Source organism: Trichosurus vulpecula, chromosome X (assembly GCF_011100635.1).
Source record: "Trichosurus vulpecula isolate mTriVul1 chromosome X, mTriVul1.pri, whole genome shotgun sequence".
Classification (NCBI taxonomy): domain Eukaryota; kingdom Metazoa; phylum Chordata; class Mammalia; order Diprotodontia; family Phalangeridae; genus Trichosurus; species Trichosurus vulpecula.
Genome location: NC_050582.1, coordinates 19,177,350 through 19,201,095, shown reverse-complemented (window position 1 = coordinate 19,201,095; position 23,746 = coordinate 19,177,350). Strand labels below are relative to the sequence as shown.

At 41.6% G+C, this 23,746-nt stretch overlaps 1 protein-coding gene across 1 annotated transcript in view; it reads left to right on the top strand.

Annotated features, from left to right (window-relative positions):
* The window catches only part of DACH2 (dachshund family transcription factor 2), a 208,796-nt gene that overhangs the window by 106,828 nt on the left and 78,222 nt on the right, over positions 1-23,746 (top strand). The window contains exons 3-4 of the mRNA XM_036740067.1: positions 7,078-7,233; positions 10,568-10,740. Of these exons, the coding sequence (XP_036595962.1) occupies positions 7,078-7,233; positions 10,568-10,740 (329 nt within the window). The remainder of the gene's footprint in view (positions 1-7,077; positions 7,234-10,567; positions 10,741-23,746) is intronic.

Sequence of the window (23,746 nt, the reverse complement as noted above, 5' to 3'; positions counted from 1 at the left end):
GAGGCATAATTATATTATTTTTCTGAGTCTTTATTTTGCTCTCCTTTGTTCTTTCCAGTTTTAATTTCAGAGGGCTGGTTTAAGGCAGGTTTTTAAATATGTTTTGCCATTCTTTTTTCTTTTAAAACTGTTATCTGACTCCCTTTCAAGTTGGGACAAAGGTCATTTTCTTTTTCATTGCTGCCTCCATTTCCTTCTGTGGGGTCATCTGCTTCTATTTCCTCTTTTGCTTCTCTAAGAGAAGTTGTGGTTGCCCGTGGCCTTCATCCTACCTGCTGCCCAGAACGCAGTTGGTTTTTAAATGTTGTTCTTATGCCTACGATGCACTCTTTTCATCTGGGTAGAAGGTGTGAAACATTCTTGGGATGCCCTAAGCATCTTTCTCACATCTGCTAAAATCATCTTGGATTTAGTGACTAGCTACTTTAGAGTTTGAACCAAGTATTGACCATAGGTTTGGGTATTCAATGGAATTTTAGTGTATAATTATCACTAGATTACTTAACCTAAGTTGTGACAGACATATTTTTTAAGTATGACTGACTGATAGACAGATTGGGAATTGCCAACTTAATGGGCACATTTCAAAACCTTGGCAAGGACAAGCAGTAATTACGTCTGCTGAGCTGCTTGATCAGGGCTTTGGAAATAGCCCAGCCAACCCAGCATTTGAGCTCTCCCTATCAAATACCCAGACCTAACTGATGGCAGCGACTTACTTTGAGAACAATATGCTATAGGCACGGGTGCGGGTGTGCACATACATACAACATACACACATGCTCTTGTGTTCATTAGATAACCAATTGGATCATAGGATATGTTGTTGAAAAAAGTTAATATTAAATTGGTTTTTATAAAAGCCCTTCCATAAATGTCTAATTAATTAAGGTTATGTTTGGTTTTTCTCTGTGAAAAGCAACCATTGCTAAGCAGACTCATCTCATAAAGTTTAAGGGGCCAGTGCAAAAATTGACAGTGAATTTCTGGGAAACCTTTGGAATTAGGTGAATAAAATACAGGGAGGTTTTGCTTGGTTCAGAGGTGATCAGTTTGAGATAAGAATTGAGGTAGGTGGATTGCTTGATATTTGAGGGAGAGTAAAAGGTATGACATGTAAAGATCATTTAATGAGGGACCTTTGAGTTGGATCATTTAGCCATTTATGGTAGTTTCCTCAGTGTAGACCAAACAGGGTCGATTCTCCGTTTTGTCCAAAGAAGAGTCAAAGCTTCATAGCTTTAGAGCTAATAGGGACCTGAAGACCGTCTAGGCCAATCTGCTCATTGAATGGAAGTAAAAGCTGAGTTCCACAGAGGCTGAACAATTCGATCAAGCTCCTGCCGATGGTACATAGTAGAGCTGGGATTTGAACTCAAGACTCTCAGATTCCAGATTCAGTGACCTTTTGGGGGCAGCATGCTCCATTTTTAAGCATATTGGCAATACAATACCCTCCTGCCTCGATCCCACCAGTTTTGTCAGTACTCTCTAGATTGAGAGACGACGTTTTTCCCCATAGCTAGCCTTCTCGGCCAAAGCCGGAAGGAACATAGAATGTCATTTCTAAGCTTCTGGTGGCCTGGGGAGCCCCCTACGTTTGAATCCTTGTTCCAGTCTCTTCTTACATGTTCACTGATTTTGTTCTAGTCAAGTCTATTTTGCAGGCTTTGAGGTAACAATCATAAGTGCCCCCTACCTCCCTCCCCCACCTCCACCCCTGGGGGAGCCAGAACACAAACTCTGTGGGGCTGGAGTTGGCTTGGAGCTGGCCCCGTAAATACCTGAGGGTTAGAAGGGCAAAGAGCAAAGAGGAGATACTAAGAATCTGGGAAATGAGCAAGAACATCATGAGGGCAAACACATTAGGATGATTGAGGAGCAGCCAGAAGCAGGGATCACCATCCAAGTGTTGGAAAATTGCACTGGAAATTTTGGAAATTTCTGCTTTTCAACCATGAAACAGATGAAGTAGAGTCCAATAAAATTTCAAATGTAACTTGCCAACTCTTAGAGCTGACAATCAGTAGGGCTCTAAAAGTTTGGTCTCAGAGGAAGTCATTTAATAATTGCAAGTTACAGTCTAACTGTATTTACAACATTACGTATTATAAAGGACTTGCTTGTTAAGGTCAGTGTCTCCAGAAGCCAGTTTAGTTTGGGGTTGGGGGAGATCCAGACTTGTGGATTCATTAGCATAAGGAGCTACAGAAATTCTTTTCTCTGCTGTAGATTTGTAACTCATCCCTGACTTACAACCTTGGAGAGTTGCCTGGGGTATGGAAGCATGACTTGGCCAGGGTCACACAGTATGTGGCAGAGGCCCTACGTCCACAGCACCATGCTTCCTTGCATGATACACCAGCACACTGTAGGCCAAGGGTCAGGATATCTAGGTTCTATTCCTGTTTTTTCTACTTTGGACAAATGACTTATCTCTGGGCCTCAGTTTCTTCATTGGTTAAGGTGCTGATAATCAAATCGTGCTCTATCAAGTTCGTAGGCTTGTTGTGGAGATCAAATGAGAAAATGGGCATGAGAATGTTTGGCAAAGTATCGTCTTAGGATATCACACTTTATACTGTGAAGGAGGCATATGTGTCATACACGTTCATTTTAATGTCTAAAGAATAATGATAATATTGTGTAATGGTGTCAATCCTTCTTTGCCCCTAAAGGGTGGGATTGTGTCTCACTTGCTTATTAGTGGCTGCCTCAGAAGCTTTTGACAGCTGTCAGTCAGGTGGGATCAGTCTCTAGCCTATCACCACACAGAGAAACATCCTTAAGAGCCCTGGAACTTCCTTTTGCTTCAGTAGACCACATGAGCTCGATTTAGATGAAATCTTCAGTTAACTACAACCATTTCTCTTGGCCCAGTACTTCTGCCCACAGTCACGTGGGGAAGTATGTGCCTCCCCCAAATGACTACTTTGACGTCACATGGAAATTGCTTTTAAGCACTAAGCTGATTACTATAGATGGCAGGAGAGAATTTATATGATCAACACTAAAATCATATTACCTTCTTTCAATTTAGTTCATTAAAACTCTAGAACTTTGTGCTAAATGCTAAGGATTCAAAGATGGAATAGTCCCTGGCCTCCAGGAGCTTACATTCTTTTGGGGATAAAACAGTGTGTACACAGAAAAGGCAATACAAGGTAACTTCTGGATAGGGGAAGACACCAATAACTGTGAGGTTGAAGATGGGCCTCATGTAGGAGGTGGCCCTTGAGCTGAGTCCTGAAGGAAGCTACATATTCAAGAAAACAGAGATAAGGTGAGTGTGTCATCCAGACATGGGGAGATGCAGCGCCATGTACAGGAAACAACCACTAGGCCACTTTGGCTGGGACATTGAGCACAGAAAGAGTAGTAATGGATGTTCGTTCTGGAGATAGGCTGGAGCCAGATGAGGAAGAGCTTGAAATGCCAAACAGACGAGTTTGTGTTTTATCCTAGAGCCAATGGGAGGCCTTGATGCTTCTTGAGCAGGGGAGTAACCTGGTCATACCCGTGCTTTAAGATGATCAGTATCACCACTCTGTGAAAGATGGATCAGGGGCAAGAGACTGGAGGGAAGGAGACTAATTATTAGTCTAGTACAATAGTGTAGGCACAAGGTGAGGAGGGCCTGATCTAGGGTGGCAGCCCTGGGAGTATTAGGGTCACTATCCTGTGAAAGGAGACATTGAAAATAATAGGAAATGATAGTCAGATTCTCCCACTCTCTGCTTCACAACTTTAGATCTTTGCTTTTAAAATGAATCTTTAACGTTTATTAACCTTTGTTCTCAACAATTGATATTCAGTATTTCCAGATAGAAATTGGCCCTGTTGGCTCATCTGCTCATTTCCCTAAAGACACTTAAACAGACCACACACTCTTAGGGCTTGGAGGAAAAACTCACATCATGCCGAGAGAAGACCCACAGTGCCTTGGACTTCTATTCCTTTGGGAGGTGCTTTTCATAGTTAAGCTAGCAGGAAATGATTTCCAGTTCCCCGAAAGATGCCTCATCACCAAAAACCATGCTTAGTTTCTCAGTGTAGAGAACTGCTTTCTGGAGTTGACAGGACCTTTCTCTTCCTTCCTGAGCAGTGGCAGCCACAGCAGATTTATTCAGTCCAGTTTAGCATTTGGAAATGGAAAGCCATGGGAAGAAGAATGTCACTTTCCTGTCACCATTTGGGAGAAGCCCCCTCCTTTATATAATCCAGACTGGCCATTGGGTCCAAGTATCCAGATGTCATGGCCAGCAGGCCAGTTAGCCCAAGTTCACACATGCATACTGTGCTTCGCATACCTGGCAAGTGAGCTATTTCCCCGAATTCATCTTGGAAAGTCACCACCACTGATGGGCACCATGCCTTAAACTGGCCCCCAGGGAATACTTGCCTGTCCCAGCATTTTTATTTAGAAAGGAACAGAATGGAATAATATTGTATTCTATTTCTTGGGCTTGATATATGAATTCAGCTTATTTTCCTTGAAATAAGCCTGTGGTAACATTTAGTTTTTAATTAAAAGATATAGATCTTAAGTAAGGGTCACTCATTGCATCTGGCTACCTTGTCATTTACATTTCAGCTTTGAGTAATTCTTAACAGCTCCAGTGTGTGAAGCATTTACAGTAAGCAGACATTGTTCCTTATATATTGAAATGTTGCTATAGCTAGGTGGCACAGTGGATAGGGCACCAGGCCTGGAGTCAGAAAGACTGACCTCAGATACTTAGTAGCTTTGTGACCCTGAGCAAGTCACTTAACCCTGTTTGCCTCAGTGTCCTCATCTGTGAAGTGCACTGGAGAAGAGAATTGCAAAGCACTCCAGTATCTTTGCCCAGAGCACCCCAAATGGGGTCATGAAGAGTCAGACACAACTGAACAACAACAGCAAATTAGCTCTTGGCAAGGTTTGACCCGAAAGTTGTTTTTTCAATCATGGGGATGAATGTGTGTTGATCTACCCAGCTATTCTCACCTGGTCCAGCCACATACATCTGTGGGTCATGTGGCTTAAGGGATTGATACAGTCTGTGGTCATGGAGCAGAACCTGTTGTTAGCATGGTGTTTTAACCAACAGAACTCATCAAAAGACTAATGCCTATGTGAACTTTTAGTCCGAATGAATTTTCCCACATTAACACATGAATTCTCCTCCTCCTCAGAAGTATTTGTACAGCTAGGAAGGCCCTAGAATGAGCCCTGAACAAACCATGGACTTGATCTAAGCATAGTCAATTTCCAATCCCGATGCTGTTGTGGTTTAGACAAGGCAATGTTGTGCTATATCATATAGTATAATTTAGTATCAAATAAACAGAGCTTTCTTTGCCAGTGTATTGCTCATCATTTTATAAATTAGAGTTCTGTAATGGTAAGGCAATTCATAGCTTGGACCCAGGGCTAAAATTATGGAGGGATTCCTCTTCTGCTCAGTGATTGATCTTTAACATTTGTGCATTTTCCAGTATTCGTCATGTTTATTTATTTACTCTGTCTTATTGATTCTAATTGGAATTTCAAATTTGTGAATGCTAGATTACGTCAGTATGCCAACCATAAATTGCCTCCCTACACTTAAGCAATGACTGCACCAAAGTAAACATCTGGAGAAAAAGTAAAAATAAACTGCTCCCTTTTGAAGACCAGTGGCTCATCCCAACCAGCATTCTCACCTAATGATGGATTTTAGCCTGAACCACAATGTGGGAAAGACTTCTGGCCCTAAATTGGACATTCAAACCAAATTATCTACTTCCCAGGCCACCCATAAGTGCATTAGACTGGCTTCTGGCAGAATTTACTTGAATGACCAGCTTTAGCTCACTAGAGGATCTTCCCAGCCTCTGTTTATGGCATAAACTTCACCAGAAGCCTCCTATGGTCTCAGGGAAGTGTCCCACAAAATGCTTATTTAAGCAAGGCTCTATGGGTGTAGGGGTGGGCATACCATTACAAAACTTAGCAACCCTTCTGCTTAAGTGGCTTCTTAAGTCTGGAAAAAGTCAGATCTTGAGACCTCCCCCGGCTAGCCTAGAGACTCTTTTTTTTTTTTTTTGCAAATCCCCAAACAGATCAGGCCCAAAGTCTACCTTCTACGTATGACAAGCAGATATGAATTAGGCCACAATGTTCCCAGATGGAGAAGCTGTCGTTCTGGCAGACACATTGATGAGAGATGGGCTTCCTCCCCCCTGAGTGATTTGAGCACATCAAGCAGGTAGCTGGCGCCACCTACACAACAGTCAGTTGGGTATGCCATAGATTGACACTCAATGTCTGTTCTGGAGAGTTCAATTTGAGAGCTTCTCCACTTGGTCTAAAACATTCATTGCAAGTGGATACTGTAGAAAGGTTTCTTTCGTTCCTTCTGCCTTTGTTCTCCTGTAGATTGAGTTTAAGAATGCTAAGTAATGCCTGAATGGCTGTGTCATCGTAAGCCATCATGAGGATACAGGAGATTGTGTATCCACATGCACTTTACTTTGCTCTGTCATGTTGTGATCAAAGGCAAGGGGAAAATCAAACAAGAGCCTGCCTTTTAATGGCAGTCACAGTATATTTTTTGTATATATAGAGAAAGATGCCTAGCTAGGCCTAGGTTGATGAAGAGATTGCCTTCACGAGTGCTACATCTGGGAACCACAAAAAGGCCGGACCTTCCTCTTTTTACTGTCCATTTAGGTTTGACATCAAGGTCTTCTTAATTCCCCTCTGCACCCTGAGTGCACTCCTTCCTCTACCATTCTTTAGGAAACCACTCAAAAAAAATGGTGGGCATTTGTTGTACCGTTTCCTCCCCCCACCCTCCAATCAGTTTATTGTGACAGATTTGGCTCAACCAGCTGTTAGAGAAGGAGCCCCTGCTTACAGCATGACTGCTTCCGTGTTCCCAGGGGTAGTTCCTATCCAAGGGTCATTGGCTGCTCTTGAAAGCAGTGTTAAAATCAACTTCCATGAGTTGGTACTGATTCTGTTGGAGGCAACATTCGTTGCTGCAAATCTGAAACAGAAGGCTTCTTCAGGGATCACTGCCGTATTAAACTCTTTCATACGCTGTTTTTCAGGTGGAAGTGAATCCTCCTGGGACAAGGAAAAGATGCAGTCTCCTATGACTCCAGGATCCCAGCCCAATGTGGGCCATACCACACTGCCAGGCCAGGCCAGCCTTGGAAGTGCCCATCCACTCAATCCTCTCCAGCAAAATCACTTGCTGACCAACAGTACGTATATCGTCTTTATTAAAAGAGAGGGAAGAGAAAAGCTCTATCCTCCCTGTCTGTCCCCCCCCAGTCTTCTAGACTACTTGGGTGTACAGTAGCTCCATCATTATTTTCAGTAATAAATTTAAGATCTCAAATTCTTTGGTAAGAGGTGATGGGAATGCAAGGATGCGGCCTGCTAACTTGATTAAGGGATTCAGATAATAGACCAGGAGTTGTTGAGTAAGGCTGGTGAACATGTTTAAAAATATTTTTGGAGAACTGTATTGTAATACAATTGGTTTCCTTTGTAATCATTTGTATTTTATTTTATGGATTTAAAAACATAATTCTGAACAGGGGTCTGTAGACTTCACTAGACTGCTGGAGGGGTCCAGGATCTCACAAAGATTTTTACTCAGCTCTAGGTGATTTTAAACTCTTAACTGTGAGCTCAAATTTTTACATGTTGCTTTCCTAGAATGCCATTTTAGTTACAAGTAAGAAACCAGTGAGATGATAGCCCCCTTTTCTACTTTCTCTGACACTTTGGCTTCTCTTATGGAGTACTGAAGTCGACAGGCAACTGAAGAATTTCTAATGTTAAGCTGTGTCAGCACCTCAGACCTCAAGGGATATACAGCAAAGGTATGGTTGCTCACAGAGGTGACCCAGGTGCTAGGCAGCATTAAGAAATGAATTCTTCCCTAGGGGACTGCAGGATGACCCTGAAGTTGGTAGGAGAGTGATAATACATCTTGATTTCCACAATAAGGATTTGTTCTCTTGCCCATATTCTTAAGGCTTCAGAACATTTCTGGCACCTAAGTAAATGAGACAGATTGCTGGAGTGAGATGTACTGTTGATGGTTCTTGGTTTAATGTTTTCAGCTTGGTTTGATGTAATTCCAAATTTGCATCTACTTTGCATGGGGGTGCTCATGGGGTTCACTGTTGGCTTGCTGTGCAAGGTCACTTCTGGAGTCTTGGACATTTCTAGATTATCGAGGGGTGGGCGTTGTAGCACAGAATTTGCACATGTACCTTTTATGCCCTGCTGCATGGTCTTTGGAAATGTTTGATGAATTAGATCTTAAAATTGTTGATGCGCTGTTAAATTCTGTTTGTAGTTTGCATTTAGTTTGCATGTCAATTGAACTTTAAGTAGTCATCCGACTTGATGTGGCCAGATGGTGTCTGGGTGATGTTGACACTCTGTGGAGAATGAGGAAAGATTATTAGGCTGGTAAGATATAGAACGAACAAAGGCTTGTGGATGCATCAGACAGGAAGTGCTCGTGGCATTTGATATAAAGGGGGACTAGATTTCCCCCCACATTTGTATTTGTGCCGATATAGATTATCTTATAACCAGCATGAAAGTCATTGATGTGCTGGGTTTGGTAGCAAATGATATCACCATGTAGGAAATTTCCTTCTATCATTTGAAAATTGTCCTTAGGTTGAGTGTGAAATGAAGGATAAGGAGAAAGATAATCAATGATTAACTTCATTTATGTTGTACAGCAGATTATTAGAGCAGCATACACTGTATGGTGATGAAAGTATGAAAATGCCAGGGTATATCCGTAGCATTTGAGGACAAAGTCAGGCAAACTTTTAGTTTAAAAAAAAAGGCTATTGTGATTCATTACAGTAACAGAAGAAGCTCAGTGTTGAGACATCTTTGATGATTTATTTATCACAGAAGAAATACTTCATAGCAGATAAGTTGGGTCTCATAGATTGCCCCTTAAAAGATTTGAAGATAGTGAGTTTTGAGTGAATGCCAAAGGAAAAATGTCTCAAATACTTTCCTGGTATTCCAGTGCGGTCATTTGCCCTGGGGACAAGGTGTCACAGGAAATAGGTAGAAGTTTCATTTTCTGAGGTCTGTACAAATTCCAGCTTTCTAGGTCTGCTTTGATCCTTGTGTGCTTTTGACAATGGTGTATTTCAAGACTATCTTTCCTAGAGACGTTAGTGACTGATATGTCCGTCTTTTAATTAAGACTGCCACTGCTCTGTCATATAACTGACTGGCACATCTACACTCTTGGTATGTGGCATTGCAGTGTCCCATCCCCTCCTTTGTTTCTGAGGGTTTTAAATCTCTGAAATCAGGCAGGGGACAAATATAATTTACCCTGCCTTTCCTACCCTAGCCACAAGAGTCTGTATAATTGAATATATGGAGGGCGATTTCCTATAGACAGTGGCTCCTGTTCTCTGAGTGTTGTGATGTGTCAAGTGAGAGAGTGTAAGGGATGCCAGAATGTCACAGGAGCAGCTAGGTGGAGCTCCATACAAACTTGGTCTGTCAAATAGAGCTGTTGCAGAAAGACTTTGGGGCAAAATACATCTAGGGGTAGAGTGAAGGATTGCTGCTTTCTCTTGGGTTCCTGAACAAAATCAGGCTTCTATTCACAGCATTGCAACTCTCTTAGAGGCAGAGATTGAAGGTTCGCTTGAAAATGCCATGACTTACTTGCATTCGGTATTTTGCCAAAAGTTTACCTTCTTCTGGAGCCACTCCTCAGGAAGTTTCAACTCATAAAATGAGGAGGGGTGAGCTGCTGATTTGTCATGAGGATGTCTGTGACCATAATAAAAAGAAGTTATTGATGACAGGGAAACGTTGTCTAAGATTTCTTTTCCCTTTCTTACACACAAGCCAGTGGAAATTCTGTTGAGCTGTATGCAGAAGAGCAGTTGATATCTACAATGTGCAAGGTGAATCTTTTGCTAGATGGACGTGTGAGTTCTTGCTGCTTGTTGCTTAGATTACTTGGTCAGAGGGTGAGGGCTGGCTTGTTAAAAGCCCCTTTTGTTTACCACCATGACGTTTGCATCTTTCCTGTTGAGCCCTGATCTCTAGAAGAACATTTCTCATTAGTCCTGTTAGAGTTAAAGGTCCAAGTGCCCGTTCTCAAGAGATATGTAACCAAAGGATGGAATTCGTTTTGTGGTCTGATTGGCTTAGCTGACTCTCAAGCTCCAAGCATGGAGTTGCTCTTAGACTTACTATAAACAAAGGTGACAGTAGTTGTGTACAACACTGTTAGGATCCAAAGGAATGGAGTGCACTTGTTTATGTATATTGGAAGGAGACCCAGATTACTTTTTTTAAGGGGCTAAACCAAGTTTGCATTTTAGTTTAGTTTTCTTTATTTGGCAGTGTGGTATTTCATGAGTTCTATCTCTAAGCCAAGGGGGTAGAGTCTAGTGGCTAAAAGGCAGTGAGATAAATTTTGATGCGGCTTTTTCAGACTCCTTAGAAACACTTGGGATGTGATTTTGCTCTACCTGAATGAGAAGAGTAACACTTTTAATGTTACCGTCCTGTCTCTTTTAGGGCTCGACCTGCCATTTATGATGATGCCCCATCCACTGCTGCCTGTCACCTTGCCGCCTGCATCTGTTGCCATGGCGATGAATCAGATGAACCACCTCAATACTATTGCCAACATGGCTGCTGCAGCCCAGATGCATAGCCCTCTCACCAGGGCAGAGGCTTCTGTCATTAAGGTAAAAAGTGACAATACAACTTAGGAAATGATGTTGGGGGAAATCATGTGAGAGGAATAATTGCACACTAGTCATGGTCAGTAACTAAAAAGGCTCAATCAGCACTTGGTGCTGTTCAGAATATGAGTTGTGAGGCTTGGGTGATCCAGAGTATTCCATTTGCCAGAGACTGTACTCTTAACTCTGGCTACAGGGATAACCAGCTGAGACAGAAGAGGTGCAGTAGGACAGATCCATTCACATTATGGAAAGAACTCAAAGTGAGGTCACTGGCATTATCTTTATCCAGGAAGGGTAGTCTAGCTGAGTCACAGACTTTCAGATGTGGATGGCACATCAGAAACCATCTAATCTAACCTTCACCTGACTGAGAATGTCTTCCACAATATGCCTAAGTCATGCAGCTTTTGTGTGAAGACCCCCAGGAAGGATGAACTCCCTGTCTTCTGAGTCAGCCCTTTCCATTTTAGGTCAGCCCTGGTGGTTAGGAAGTTTTTTCCTTACTTCAAGCTGAAATCTGCCTCTTTCTCTCATTGCTCCTGGTTCTGTCCTCTGGGGGAAGGGAAGGGAAGAGGAAAGGAGTAAGCATTTATGTAGCTCTTCTATGTGTCAGACGCTGTGCTAGGTACTTTGAAATTATCTTATTTGATTCTCACAACAACCCTGTGAGGTAGGTGTTATTATTCTCATTTTACAAGCAAGGAAACTGAGCCAAACAGGGTAAAGCAACTTGCGCAGGGTCACACAGCTAGTAAGTATCTGAGGCTGAATTTGAACTCGGGAAGATGAGTCTTCCTGACTCCAGATCCACTATTCTATCCACTGTGCCACTTGGTTGTCTTGCAGAGCAAGTTCAATACCCTCTTCCACAGGACAGTCTTTCAAATACTTGATCACCCCTCTCATGTCCTCTCCACCCAGGCAAGCCCACTTCCTTCAGCCGATCTTCCTTTGCCCTCCTGATCACCTCCCCTGGGGACCTGCCTAAGTTCTGGTGCCTGGAATTGAACGTAACACCATTATGACATGTAAAAATGCTCATTGATTGATAATGGCAGTTCAAATGTTTTACTTCTACCAGCAAGGTGATATAAGATAAGAGTCAGAGGTATGGAGGGTCATGGAAATCCTCAAAGTTGCATGGAAAGCTATCCCTCGAGGAACCAACGAATATGTGCGGATTTTGCAGGATGCAAAAACAGACTGTAGTCTGTGCCCTCAGGGAGTTTACAGACTATTATAGAAAATGAGAAATACACCAAAAGTAGGATCCTGAAGAAGTATTAGACATTGTGGATCTATTTCTGTGAAATTCCCATCCCTGGGGGAATTCAGGCAGAGGCTTGATGTAGGAGAGAGACTAGAATGGGGATTGCTGCATGGGGTGAGACATTGGGCCAGATGAGCCATGAAGATCCCTCCTCAGTCTGAGACTGCAGTTCTTTAAAAAGGGCTGTGGGGCTCGAGGAAGAACAGAGATCATCTAAGGAAGTGCTGGTAGGAGTTTTGGGGAGCAATGCAAAGGAGAAATGATATTTGACATAAGAGAAAGGACAGTTTAGAACAAACAAGTGCTAATACTGAGGGAATCATTGGGGAGAGCCTCAGGGAATATCTGGAGAAAACTGGGTTGGCTGGGGCATAGAGTAAGTGAAGGGGCACAGGGTGATATAGTCCAGAAATGTAGGTAGGTAGGGGATAGTGGGACCAGAAAGGAAGGGATAGATACATTGCAGAAGGAGTAAGACATAGGGACTATGTGGTTATCGGAGAGGGGGCAGAGTTTAAAAATGACTGAAATTTTGATGTTGGGTATTAAGTTAGTAGAAAGAGACAGTTCAGAAGAAGGACCTGGAGAAGGGGCAATGAATAATATCATCAGTTGGTCTCATCGTCTCAGAACTTGGGCAGCTAGGTGGTGCTGCAGTGGAGAGCCGGGCCTAGAGTCAGGAAGACTGATTTCCCTGAGTTCAACTCTGACCTCAGACACTTCCTAGCTGTGTGACCCCGGGCAAGTCACTTACCCCTGTTTGCCTCAGTTTCCTCATCTGTAAAGAGAGCTGGAGAAGGAAATGGCAAACCACTCCAGTATCTTTGCCAAGAAAACCCCAAGTGGGTCATGAAGAGTCGGACGTGATTGCAATGAGTGAACAACACCAATACAACAATAACAACAGATCTCAGAATTTGGCCTTTTTCCTAGTGTTTCTCTTGGGGCCGTGGATGCACAGAGTGCAAGCCTTAGATCATACCTCAGGGGCCATCTAGTTCCACCAGAACCTGCAGTGAGGACAAATCCACAACTTCCCCATTCCATTTTGGAAATTTCCTAGCATCAAGTCAGAGGAGTCATTCAGGAACTGAGGTTTAGGGCTTAGTTAGCAGTGATACACAATGACAAGAATTATCTTTGTAAATTCTTCTCTCTTTGACTTAGAGATTAAAGGATTTAACTCTCTCTGCAGGATACATACCGTCCATATTATCTGCATAGACAGTATAGATCAGGGCTGTCCAACCTTAGGTGTTTATTGAAAAAATAGACAATATATTTTGATTTGCCATTTTAGTGAGAGCTCTGATCAGTTTACGAAAGCATTTATGTAAATGTCTATGCTTGTAGGCGGGTGGTATAAATGGTACTGCGGGCTGCATCTTGGACAGCCTTGGTATAGATGATACCTAGAAAATGAACTAGTGCTTGAACAGTGAGGAAGAGCATGGCACAGTGGAGAGCTAGCACTGGAGTCCCACCTCAGACACACAAAGACACGTGACTCTGGGCAAGTCATTTAACAGCTTAGTCCTTCAGCCAACTCTTTCACACAATGAGAGAAGAGCTGGTTCCACTCTGGGATAGTAGAGGGATCTTCTAATACCAATGAAATCACAGAGCTGCTTAAAAAAGAAGAGCAAAGCATGAAAATTCACAACTCAGAAGTGCCAACCATCTTGGCTGCACCCAGTTTCACACTTGTACCAGATCACATTACCTCTTCTGTGTTCTTCCAGTGAGCTTTTTGGTGGATGGTGTCATTATTCCATCTACTTGATGTAGGCCCTTCAAATGGCAATTACCAGAAGTCAGCATCCTCAGTTGACAATTTTTTAAGTTCCACAAGTTTTTTTTTTTTCCTTAGTACAAAAAAATCAAAGTATTTCTGACTTACTGGTTGGGCTTCAAGTGAACCTGCACTTCTAAATTAGGTAAAGGCTCTCATTTCCTCAGCATAGGGCAGTCTCTTGACCAGGTAGACTAATCATTTCTTACTTCTGTCCTAAGCTCCTAAATGTCAGAGGTAGTATTTTAACTTGGATCTTCCTGATTCCAAGCCCAGCACTCTTGTCACTATTACGCTATGCTATTAATACCTTTTAAATTAGTATGACTAAATTGTTTTAGAAGCTACTTGAATGAAGTCATCATGCCTTCTGTTTCATGGTTGCCATTTAGAAGGAAGGCATCCTTTCGAAATTTGCGTGATCAGCAAAGTTAACATTTAGTACTTCAGAAAGAAATGTCATAACTATGAAATTTGATTTCTTTTTGACAGGGATACTATAAATTAGACAGAGTCACAATGACCAGGCCCACAAAACCTTCCTTCCCTTCTATAATATCATCTAATGTGATTACAGTGTCACCCGCTAGCATCACTATAGTTGAAGGTCTGTCAGCATTTCAATTATAAATCCCTACTTTTAGGGAATTACAATCCTGCCATAAAAATTTCCTGCCTCAGAAACTTGGCAAGTAATTCTCCAGACTGAAGTCATTTTGCAAAAGTCTCTAAATATAGCTATTTAGTAGCTTTTCTATAGTGAAAACTCAAAAAGGCTTAATTTGCTGAAATCTTTTGCAATTATTTTTGTCCCACATGGACTTTTCTGATAGATTTCTACTTTCTGATAGTGTGCAACCAACGACACCCCAAAGAACAAAATGTCATGATGCTAACACATGATGACCAAGTACTTGTAGCTCCTACTCTGCTTTAGCCACTCCAGGCCCCTCTTGTTCCTGCTCACTCAATGTTCTAGAAGGACCTGTTCAGTACATGCTCAGCATTTTGTCAAGACTACTCTCCCAGAGTCCTTAGCAGCTCAAACAGGGATTTTAGATGCATAATTCTTTTTGTGTAGTCCTTCTAGTTGAATGCCCTGGGAGATACTCTTCATGGAGTAGGAAAGAGCTGATTTGAGGTCTTGCCTCAGATACTGACTAGCTATGGTGACTCTGGGCAAATTAAGCTTCAAGCTTCTCAGGAGAGGCTTTGTAGGTGGAGATCAGCTTTGGTGTTTGAGAAGACTTGGTTTCCAGCAAAGGTCTGTGATAAATTCCTGGATATGGGACCCAGGGCAACCTGATTAACCTCTCAGTGTCCCAACTATCTCTCTAGAGCAGGTAGCAGTCAACCGACATAGAGGGGATCTCAGGTCCAGTCCAAAAGATTACCCTCCCCCACTGGCCCACCTTCCTAACTCCCAGCACTGTGAGTAAAGCACCTTCCGAAGCTTAAAGCGTTAGAGAAATGCTCATCATTATTATTAATTATTGACTTTTCTGTGCCTCAGTTTGATCTTTTCAAAATGGATCTTATTTTGCATTAAAAAATTCAACTTCACTGTCAGTTAATCAACCAACAAGTATTTATTAAATGCTTATTGTGTGCTGTCTACGGGCAGAAACTACTGACTGACTTGTCCAACTCCAGGAATGATTTCCAAACCATTTCATTAAGTTTTGGGTAGTCATGTTGCAGACATAAGTCATAAGGCTTCGTATTGAAAACATAATACAGTTTTCCATTAGTAAATACAATCAGTAAATATCCAAATAGATGAAGCAGACAAAAACCAGGAATGTTTTCTCATTAGAGGCTCTCAGAGCAGGGAAGGCCCTTAGAGATCACTAGTCCTACACTTTACTGCCCTTCCTCTTCTCATTTTATAGATGAACAAACGAAGGCACAGAGAGATTTAGCTCTAGGTCAGTTTGCTAGCAAGTGGCAAACCTTGGACTTGAATTCAGGTCTTCTGTTCTCCCTGAATCTAGGATTTCTAACTCTTAACTTAAAGAGGAATGATTTCTATTTGCTTTCCTTTTCAGAGCTGAACATTTCAGTTGTCTGTTAATTCAGTATTTTTGCTTCTTATTTTCCTGACTCTTTCAAAAGAAAATTGGGGGGAAACCAGATGGCTGTGATTGATTGCATATTCAAATAAGATAGGTGTTTACTGTAATGTGACAGTCTCCTGGTATTTGTTTGAATGCTCCTTGCAAACTCTGATGAACACGCCACTCAGGGCACTCACTCTTACTGCACAACTGAGCATTCGGAGAAGGTGACTGGCTATCCACTGCCTGGGCAGGCAGTGGAATCATGCAGTCCTTGTGGAGGCCTGGGATTCTGGAGCTCCCATTTGGGGAAACAGCCCCTTTGGAAGAAATGTAAATGCTTCCCTAGTCCAGGGCTCACAAACAATGTGGCTTCCTCCGTCTAGAAATCCAAAAAACCAACCGTGCAAATCAGTTTCCCAAACCAAGCTCTGCCACCTTCTCCTTCTTGACCAAACTTTTCTCTAAAATATTTCCTTCTCATATCTACTTCCTTCCCACCTCCCCTTTAAGCAGTAGCACAGTCTGAGAATGTGCCCAGAATCTGTGAGACTTCCTCAACCAGGAACCTTTCCTTCTTTGACTTACTTGAGCTACTGAAAGAAACTGCATAGAGGGATAGAGGTTAAGTGACTTAGCCAGCATTATACAGCTACTGAGTGCCAGGAATTGGATTTGAACCCAGCTCTTTCTGAGTTACTCGGCACTATATCCAATATCAGCTCTTTGCTTTGCCTTAATTTTTCCAATCTCAATCTTATATATGCTGTATTATTCATTCCAGAGTTATCTGTGATACACAAAAGTGTATTCTTTGTCCCTCCTCCCCCTCCTCCACCAGTACACGCACCTGTCTTAGAGTTGAGACCACTGAGGCAAACCAAGTTTAAATGGCTTGCCTGCTGCTCGGGTCACACTGTTATTAAGTGCCCAAGGCTGGATTTGAAATCAGACCTTCTTATCTCTGAAGTCCAGTGCTGTTTGTGTTCTGCTTTAAAGTACGTGTGTAATGTTATGTTATATATATATATTTTTCTGTTCATTCAACACATATTGGGTACCTATTAGGTGCAAGGCATTGTGTGAGTTCCTGAGAGAGTGAAATAAAGATCCGAGATGGACAAGACACGAGTCTGTCCTCAAGGGGCTTCTTCTTACAGAAGTGGAGGGTAACGGTTAGAAACGAGGTGAATTTCCTGGGGTCACAACTGGCACGCATCAGAGGCAGCATCTGAAGCTAAGCCTTCCTGACTCCAAGCCCTGGACTCTCTTTCCCTTCCTTTCTGTGTTGCCATGGTCATGTGTTGCCAGGTTTTCTTTGCCCGTAAACAAATAGGTATGCCTGAGTCTGGAAGGAGTTCTCTAGTGAGCAGAGCCTTTGGGTGGCAAGATGTGCTAAGTGACAGTGCCCAGAAGAGGTATCGATCTGGTTGTTGTGGGCACATATGAGTAGAACGCACGAGATGGCCATTACTTCTTGGATCTGCAAACTTTGCTCATTGGCTTGTCCCCGCAGCCATAGCTATTCATGACTTAAAGGTCTCTGCAAACTCTTTCTCTTTTCCTAGCCTGTGCAAGTTACTTTGTATTATTTGTTCTTCTATTAATTAACAATGTATCTCAGTCAGATTTAAAACACTCTTATTGAGGAAATAGCTAGCCAGAAGAACAGTCCATAATCATATGTGTTTGAGAATTCCTTTAATTCTGGTGGTGTGTGTGTGTGTGTGTGTGTGTGTGTGTGAGAGAGAGAGAGAGAGAGAGGAGAGAGAGAGAGGAGAGAGAGAGAGAGAGAGAGAGAGAGAGAGAGAGAGAGAGAGAGAGAGAGAGAGAGAGAGAGAGAGAGAGAGGCCGGGGGGGGGGTGGGGGGGGGAGAGAGGGAGGGAGTACACCAGTTTCCCAGGAAGTTTTAACTATGGATGGATGTTCCAAGGATTGTAGTGGGATTGTGTGGAATGATTTATATTAGATTGGGGCTGTCTTATGTTGCCAAAGACTTATCTGTATTATTGCTGACGTGTGTATTCATTGCCCCTATGTGTGGCATGACCCACAAGATACAGAGTTAGAAAGAAGATTCTCCTAGCACCTTCTCTATTTGAGTTAAACAATGAAGTGAGATGGAAGACACACTGAAAACAGTTCTGGAGTTAGGTTACTGCCTATGCTGGAGGGTCTATAGTGGGAACTCAGACCCAGTATCTTAGCATAGAGTTGGCCCGAGTCAGCAGCAGACTTTGGTACAGTTACTGCAGATCTGGGCTGATGCCATGGCAGAATGTGACCCAAGCTACTGGCCCCCTCTGTGTAGAGGTCACCTAGGCATCCAGAAAGGATGTTTTGATGATCCTTGGCACAGGGGAAAACTTGGCTGGAGGTCTTGATTTAAATCTAGGAGATGATCTGATGGTGTTTTGAATATGGCCTTTGGATGTTTGAATGGAGTCTTTAATGTGGACTATGGGCATCTGCACTTTATCAAAAAGCATCCTAGGCAGGGATGGACCTTATTCCTTTGCATCCCCACACAATGCCATGCACACAGTAGAGGCTCAGTAAGTACTTGTTGAATCAATGAATGGACATTAACATTTGGGAAGCATTTCCAAAATAAAGTATAACGAGTGATATTGAATTAGGTGGAAAAGACATGACAACTCGCAAGCCACTACTTTTTTTCCAATAGCAAGTCTGGGAATATCATTAGGCCAGGCACATAGTAACTTGTTCTGGCGCAGCTACTAGCGTTGGTAGCTAATAACTCATGTAACTACAACGAGAATCGGATCTAGTGTTGCAGTTGGTGTTAGGCCTACAGAACACCATTTGTTCTGTGATTATGTTGCCAACACTGCAGCATGAAGAGGGCAGAGCTAGGTAAGAGTGCCCCTACTATGTGATGGCCCAGTCCCTGGTAGCTATTTTCATATCGTTTATTCGTTTATGGGTAACTTTAATGTCAGAATGAAAGCTGCCATGCTCTTCCCTCTGATTACTAATTTAAGAAAGACCAAAGTGGGAAGCTGTTCTTTGGCTTTTTCCCAATGCCATCTGATTAGCTGTGGTTTTTGTTTGGCTGAGCAGCTGGCAATTAATGAATTGATAGGAAATGGTCACAAGGCAGTGGCATTAGCATGGGAACATCTGGTATTCAAAATTAGTCAACACAGAGAGAGGTGGTTTTGTGATCATTCAAATTCATTGAAAAAAATCGCTGGTTGAATCTTCTCATACAGGCTTTTGGAAAAATACAAGACCATTTTTATCTAATAAAGCATTAGATTAAGATGAATTGAGGGCAGCAGGGGTGTGTGTCTTTTTTTCTTTTTCTTTTTTTGTTTGTTTGGGTGTGGCAAAGATCCAAGCCCACAATACAATTTTGGAACCATATATTTTCCTGTTTAACTCTGTTGATATTCTCCCAATCATGGGCATTCATTCTTGTTCCAGAGCAAGATGAATATGGGAGAGATGATGGGGCTCCTTGCTCCCTAACCAAGCAAGTTTGCCCCCCTCTGCCTCCTTACTGGTTGTTCCAATTCCATCAGCAAGCAGATGCCCTTCTTTTTTTTTTTTTTTTGCTTTTTGGCAGGGCAGTTGGGGTTAAATGACTTGCCCAAGGTCACACAGCTAGTAAGTGTGTGTCAAGTGTCTGAGGCCGGGTTTGAACTCAGGTCCTCCTGACTCCAGGGCCAGTGCTCTACTCACTGCGCTACCTAACTGCCCTGCAGATGCCATCCTTAACCTGTATTTATGAAAGTCGTCAGTTAGGGTAGGGTTGACATGCTCCTTGAAAAGTGAAATATTTAGAGAGTTGAACAATTTTACTACCCTCTTAACCTCTCTCTGTCACTTCATATAAGAGAAAGCAGTGGTTCCCCAACTTTTTGGGATATGAGGAGTCTTTTTACATGTTTGCTTTTTTCTCAGGATCGAGGAGGTGGCAGAACTAGTTTTGGGAAACTAATTTGTAAAGTTTTGTTTTTGTTCTTTAAACAAGATGGGAAGAAATCCACATCGTTTGGGGACCTCGATTAGGGAAACCATTAAAATTCGGTGTAATGCTTCCAAAGGCAGTTTTCCCCCATGGCTTTCAGAATACCAGGACTAAATATAAAACTTCTCTGCTTGGCTTTTACAGCTCGCCATAACCTGGCCCCATACTACCTTTACAGTTTTACTTATTTCCACATCCGTTTATGCAAACATTTCCATATTTATCTGAATTATTCATGTCAATCATTCCTGACTTTATACTGTAATATTGTTTTATGTTCATATATAGCAATTTCACCCCAGCTGTGGCTACTCATGCACTTTGCGTCCAGTTCTTTGATACTCGAAAGAGTGCAACCATGAATATTTTGGTATATGGTCAACCTTTGTCTCTCTGTCTTTGGATTCCTTGGTTGGATGGATCCATTAATGCAGTTGCTGCATGGAAGGGTATAGGCTATTTTGACACTTTTCTCTAATTCCAAAATGAAATTCAGAATGGTGGGATCATTTCATGGTTTGGCCAAAAATGTGCCTGTCTTCTCATAGGTCATTTTATACTGACTGTTTGCCTTTCTTTTTATCCATCTTTAGCACTCTGCATGATCTGAGGCAAAGCCTTAGAGTTATATTATAAATTTCTCTTAATATTAGTGGTTTGGAGCATGTTTCAAAGTGGTCTTTTATAGTTTGCTCATATCTTTTCACCACCTATGTACTGTGGAATGGCTCTTGGTATTAGATATTGTTGCCTGTTATAGCACTGCTTTCGACTATTTGCACTGCCACCACTTCTAGCCCTGCTTGGGAACAGAAAAGGCCAGCAAAGCTACTCTCTGCTTGTCACTACTTTTATTATCAAGGTCTGGTGAGTTCCAAGCTGCTTTGCTTCTGCAGAGCCCTGATGACAGCACAGAAAGAGCCCATCAATTAAATATGGAATATCAAGATAAATGTATGAATAAAATATCTAGCACTCAGACAAACTTCCAAAACGAAGTCATCAGCAGTGAAATGCCATTAAATCCTTTAGGAACTCATTAATAGATTAACAGTTGGAAGAGGAATTACAGTAGCAGTTGAATTTAAATTAAATAAAAGGAAAGAAAAAGATAAGTTCTATAGCCTACTATCACATCATATCAGAGTCAACACATTAACATTAAAGCAGTTATTAAAATGGCTGTATATATATATATATATGTATATGTATGTCATACTGTGATTTGAGTGCTTTTTGTATACTCTGTTACAAAAGAATATAGGGGTGAATTCAAAGATGTTCCTCAAAATGGGCAGAGGGAGCGACTTTGGCACCATCAGCCTAGACAGGGACTAAAATTTAACAATGCTGTGCTTTGTAGTTACATATATGGTCCAACACTAGATAATTTTTCAAAGGGATTCAACATCCTCAACATTTTTATGAACATTTATGGTCCATCACAGGAAAGACAAGATGGAGTAGACAAAACTGTAAGATTCCAAACTTTAAAAATCTCTTTCATAAATGAACTTTTAAACCAGTGCCAAACTCCAGGCTCAGAGATGACTTTAAAGAATCACAGGAAAGGCCGATGGGGATGTATAACTGGGAAAATATGTTTCAGAGCAGCCCAGCCTTCTGCTCTAAGTACATCTGTGGAAAACTGGGCTGAATTGCTTTGGGTGGAACAGTGAGCTCTTTAATGCAGGGATTAAAAAAGCACACCCACCAACTTCAATGATATTAACAGGAACACGATTGTAAAATTTATAAATGACAAATCAAATGAAGTCATCAATGTGTAAAAAATCGGGGGGTGGGGTTCATTTGCAATTTTCCTATTTCAATGGCCTCATTGATTTGTTACAAATACTGTTAACCCTGTGTTTGGCAAATGGTGAGGATATTATCACTTGTGTTCTCATTTGTAATAAAACAGATTAACTTGCTGTGAAATTTTAACTAGGCTGAGCCACCACAGTAGCTACCTAATGAAGCGAGGCACATTGCTGTTAAGTAGCTAACTAGATGCATACTGATTACAGGGCTGAAAAATGGATCTGTTTACTTGCAAAGAAGAAGCTGGACATGGGGCTCTTCTTTATGTTAGGAGAAAGTCAGCCTCACACAGCCACAGGGATGCTTGGAAATAGACGATTCCCAATCAGGGATGAGACTTTGGCCTTGGTGAAAGCAGTTTCCATGTTGAGAATATACTGTAGCACTAAGAGAAACTGTAGCCCTCCAAAATTGGGAAATTGCTGGATGCAAAACTGTCACGCAGAAAGAAATGCTCCATGGAAAATCTGACTGTCACTCTTAATCAGCACACCGTGAATTGTTTTGCCAAAGTTAGTTCATCATGTCACGTGAGAATGGGTTGCTGAAAATGGCAGAGGGCAGGTTTCAGAATAAATAATGTGTCTCGAGACTATTTAGTCATTTCAATATGTACAGAGTTCTCTGAGATACCATCTTCTGGCATGGTGACCTATTTTAATTACTCTTAGCACCATTTTCGACTCATGGAGTCTGTCTTTCCTAAAACTTTATTTAGAATGGAGATGTGATTGAACATCAGGGAGAATGAGCGAAAGCTGATCGTCAGCTGGAGCTCTTTTCTTTTCCACATCATCAACTTCTGAATCATTCCAATATTTTCCATCAAAGGGTGGCATATATTGCTGAATGTGTAATATAGTTGCTTCACTTCTGTTTTTTACGGAACTGCTGGCAAGCTTTGTCCCAGTCCATCCATTTAAATTGACATTATGCAGACATGCAGTTCAGTAAATCACACATTTTCCCAGCAAATTTCTAATTTTTAAATTCAAAACTGAATGAGGAATGTTTGATACTTTATGCTTGGGTTTTGGCACAGAGCCAATGAAGGCCTTGTAGAATACATCTGTATACTACTCCCACCCCAATATGCACAACTATTTAGAAAATAAATGGCAAAACTAGGATTTTTGAGCTGTTTCACAATTGAAGAAATACTATTTTTAAAGGAAACTATGAGCTTTTTAATGGTTTGGTTTGTAGCACAGGCCAGGCAAGTCTTGAAAAAGTCATCCTGCTGGCATTGTAACTCATCACAGGATCCCAGACTTCTTTTTTTCCTTCTTTTGACCTTTCCTTCCTCACAATTAGATGTAGTGCTATATATTCGCTGAAATTTAAAAGTAAAGGGCAGGGATCACAAAACCCTGTAATGGGGGCCTAGTAGCAGCTGAATGCCTCTTAAAATGCGATAAACTTTTAAAATGATCAGCTGGTATTTAATTAGCAGATAGAGCTATAGCTCTTCTATTCAATGACTGCTATTCATTTCATTAAAGTTATTAAGTGTTAATTAAATACCAGATGATTATATAACACACCAATTGAGGCTTAATAGATATATAAGAAATATGCGCATGGTTATGATGAGGAGGTATGATACTGCAAAATGGTGGTTATAAATGTAAAATACTAACTTTTCGATATTATGCATCTGCATTAGAAAAATCCACTCTCCTCAGGGGATTTCCAAATTGTTTGTACAGCCTTTGAAAAATTAATGTGAAAAAGGCCAAGCAATCTCACTGATTATTTGTCTCCCTTTATTTCTGTCAAGAGTATTTTGTAATTAGATTTTTATTAATCGTGTGTGTGTGTCTGTCTGTCTGTGTTGGTAGGTTAACTCTCAGCTATTTGATATATTTTGTATTTGTTTTGAATGGAATTTCTGTTACCATTTGCTCCATTTTTTGAAAGTGTATGCTGCTGATGTTATTTGTTATAGTTTCATTAGATAACTTTGCTGTAGCTATTAGTTGTCTCAATTAGTTTCTTCATCGATTCTCTGGGGTTTTCTAAGCACATTTATAGTCACCCAAGTAGCCCAGTGGATAGAACGCCAG